The sequence below is a fragment of the Gymnoscopelus microlampas genome, assembly GCF_963454915.1.
Source record: "Gymnoscopelus microlampas genome assembly, chromosome: 2".
Lineage (NCBI taxonomy): Eukaryota > Metazoa > Chordata > Actinopteri > Myctophiformes > Myctophidae > Gymnoscopelus > Gymnoscopelus microlampas.
In genome coordinates, this window is record NC_139939.1 from 49,242,795 (window position 1) to 49,246,288 (window position 3,494).

At 49.7% G+C, this 3,494-nt stretch overlaps 1 protein-coding gene across 1 annotated transcript; it reads left to right on the plus strand.

Annotated features, from left to right (window-relative positions):
* The first annotated feature begins 299 nt into the window (after positions 1–299).
* Positions 300–3,199, plus strand: sart1 (spliceosome associated factor 1, recruiter of U4/U6.U5 tri-snRNP). The gene has a single exon (XM_084074506.1). The coding sequence runs from the start codon at positions 632–634 to the stop codon at positions 2,960–2,962; it is 2,331 nt and encodes a 776-aa protein (XP_083930632.1). The 5' UTR covers positions 300–631; the 3' UTR covers positions 2,963–3,199.
* Positions 3,200–3,494: the final 295 nt, after the last annotated feature.

Below are 3,494 nucleotides of genomic sequence, written 5' to 3' on the forward strand. Positions count from 1 at the left end.
CGTTTCCACACAAAATGTACGTTTTTCACCGTATTATAACCGGATGCAATGCATACTGTGCGATCTTAACACGTTGATATTATCATATGACCCGTTGTCAAACCAAAACAAGTAAGAAAACAAGTCCTTAATGACTGTTTTCCCCATAGACTGTATAAAAGGGTTTCCCTCAAATAAACATTGTGTTTCTCAACTCAATAAGTCACCGGTTTAGGTGTAACACCAGTACGGTAGGTGGCGCTGTAGCCAGTTTGACCTACAGGAAGTACTTGCTCGCTCCAGGCAGGAAGTAGTGCAGGTCACTCTCACAACAGCGTCTTCGTCTTGTGTTCGTTTTATCGACAAAAACGCGACGATGTCCGTGAACGCACTTTCACACCATGCTCTCACGGAGGAGGAATAATAGCCACTCGGTTACATCAGTTTTAGATAAGTAAAGTAAAGTAAAGCTTGCTCGTCTATTCTGCAACAAGTCTTCTTTCTGTCAAATCTTGATTCCCGTCTAAGTCGCGTCGTTCAGATAGTCGCTTAGCCCCCATGCTAACTTAGGCCCGCTGTCGTCATCTACTCCTAAATCGGTGTCTACTACCGTTCTGTGAGTTATAAACGTCAATAACCGTCGCCTGAAGCCATGGGCTCGTCAAAGAAACACAAGGAGAAGAGCCGCGACAAGGACAACGAAGAGCGCCGTCGCGAGCACAAGAAACACCGTCATAAGGACCGAGGTGAGAGAGACGCGGAACGGGACGGCGCGGAGCGGGGAGGCAAGGAGAAGGGGAAACGGCCCCGGTCCCGGGACAGGAGTGGACGCGAGGGTCGCAGCAAGGGAGAGCCGCGCATCAAGAAGGAGAAAGTTGACACTGCGTACGAGGCGGGCGCTGACATTCAGCCCCAGTCGGCGAGCGGAGACGCGTCGCTCAGCATCGAGGAAACAAACAAACTGAGGGCCAAGCTGGGCCTGAAGCCTCTGGAGTTAAATGAAAACAAGAAGGAGCTCGGCACCAAGGAGGAGCCACTGGTGGCAGAGACCATCAACCCTGTTCACATCGCGCAGCAGAAGGAGATGAGAGAAAAGCTTGCGGCGGCGAAAGAAAAACGCTTGCTGAATAAGAAATTGGGGAAAGTTAAGACCCTAGCTGAAGATGACTGGTTGGATAACACCACTGCTTGGGTGGAGAGAAGCCGAAAATTGGCAAAGGAGAAAGAATTGGCAGAGAAAAGAGCCAAACTCCTGCAAGAGATGGATGAGGAGTTTGGCGTCAGCAGCCTGGTGGAGGAAGAATTTGGACAGGCCAAGATTAAGAAAGATGCTTATACTTCTCGTGACCTGAAGGGACTCAACGTACAGCACAAGATAGACTCCTTCACAGAGGGCCAGACCGTCATCCTCACGCTCCAAGACAAAGGAGTGCTAGAGGAGGAGGAAGATGTGCTTGTAAATGTGAACATGGTGGACAGGGAAAAAGCAGAGAAGAATGTTGAGTTGAAGAAGAAAAAGCCAGAGTACAAGCCCTATGACGAAGAGGAAAGTGTCGACGACATGGTCACGTTCAAGCCCCGCGGCGTTCTGGCAAAGTACGATGAGGAGATCGACGGGGAGAAAAAGAAGAGCTTTCGGTTGAGCGCCGGAGGCTTCGCTGAGGGCACGCGGGAACGGGAGCTCGAGGTCATCAGGGAGACCCTTCGCAACCAGGCCCAGACCCTGGTCATGCCTGCTCTCACCCTGGCCTCTGAGTACTACACCCCGCAGGAAATGGTGGGCTTTAATAAAACAAAGCGGCGTGTCAGGAAGATCAGAAAGAAGGAGAAGGCATCAGTGGCAGATGAACTCGCCATAGATGACACCCGGAGCACAGACTTTGGCTCCAGGGTGCGCGGGCGGGGCCGCAAGCAGGTGGACCAGGTGGAAGGCCAGGACGAAACGGAGGAGGGGGCGGAGGAGGTCGTTGACAGAGTGGCCATCCCCGGACTGTCTGATGACATCAGGACGGCAGAGATGGAAATGAGCGACGATGACGACTTTGAAACCCCAGAGCCAGCCGTGATGGAGGAGGACGAGGCGGAGCAGGAGCTGCAGAAGCAGCTGGAGAAACAGCGGAGGCTCAGGCAGAAGCAGCTCCTGAAAGACTCTGGAGAGAAGGTGGCAGAGCAGCTAAAGGTGCTGGACGGAGATGCCGGCGACGACGACCCAGACAGGAAGAACAACATCGTATTCAACGCCACCTCTGAGTTCTGCAGAACTCTGGGCGACATCCCGACCTACGGTCTCTCAGGAAACCGAGAGGACCAAGAGGATATGATGGACTTTGCGCAGGAGGCTGAACGGGACGAGGCCGGGGGTTCTGACTCAGACGGCGATGAGAACATTGGCTGGAGCACGGTCAATTTGGACGAAGAGCAGAAACAGCCCGACTTCTCCACCGCCTCCACCACTATCTTGGATGAAGAGCCCATAGTCAACTCTGGCCTGGCTGCCGCTTTGCATCTGTGCAAAAACAAGGGCCTGTTGGACACCCAGATGCAGAAGATCGCCCGGGTCAGAGCTCCAAAGGGCACCGGCCTACCCAACGATAACTACTGCATCGAGGACAAGATGACCATCGACGACAAGTACAGCCGCAGAGAGGAATACAGAGGCTTTACCCAGGACTTCAAGGAGAAGGACATGTACAGACCCGACGTCAAGATCGAGTATGTGGACGAGTCGGGCCGTAAGCTCACACCCAAAGAAGCTTTCAGGCAACTCTCACATCGCTTCCACGGCAAAGGCTCAGGCAAAATGAAGACGGAGAGGAGAATGAAGAAGCTGGAGGAAGAGGCCCTGCTGAAGAAGATGAGCAGCAGTGATACCCCTCTGGGAACAGTAGCCCTGCTTCAAGAGAAGCAGAAATCTCAGAAAACACCATATATTGTTCTCAGTGGCAGTGGGAAGAGCATGAATGCTAACAACATTACCAAATAAGTTGTGTTTGTTTGATGATGGGGTGGGGTGTGCTAATGAAATGTAGGTTATTTGGAAGTGTGGGGCATTGTTATTAAAATGTAGTTTATTTTAAGTAAGTAAAACTATAATTTCTGATGACAGATACATACATTTTGATTATTATGATGTTACTGTATAAAAGGTTACTCAATGTTGTAGTAAAGCAGACTTCAATAAATTCACAAAAAGGAGAAAAATAGTGTTTATTTCTGCGTAACGAGACAGCTAGTTTGGTAAGGTGACAAATTAACTGAAGGAAAGGTACAGTGGTTCATTTTTGAGCATTGAAGGAACCATGCAAAATTTGAAGATCTATTTCCACCTCACAATTAATTGCATGCTCTACTTAATCATATATTTGGCTATAATATTGTGATTTGCCATCCTGTGAAACACACTTCAATGTTTTTAAAGGGTTAACCTGCAAGCTACTCATTTGCTACTAAGTCATTTTGTTAATTTGTTCACTTGGCTGCTCTCAGTGCAACAAATCATACAATATATTTCAAAA

Coding starts and splice junctions, on each gene's coding strand:
- sart1 (XM_084074506.1), top strand. CDS start 632: ATGGGCTCGTCAAAGAAACACAAGGAGAAGAGCCGCGACAAGGACAAC.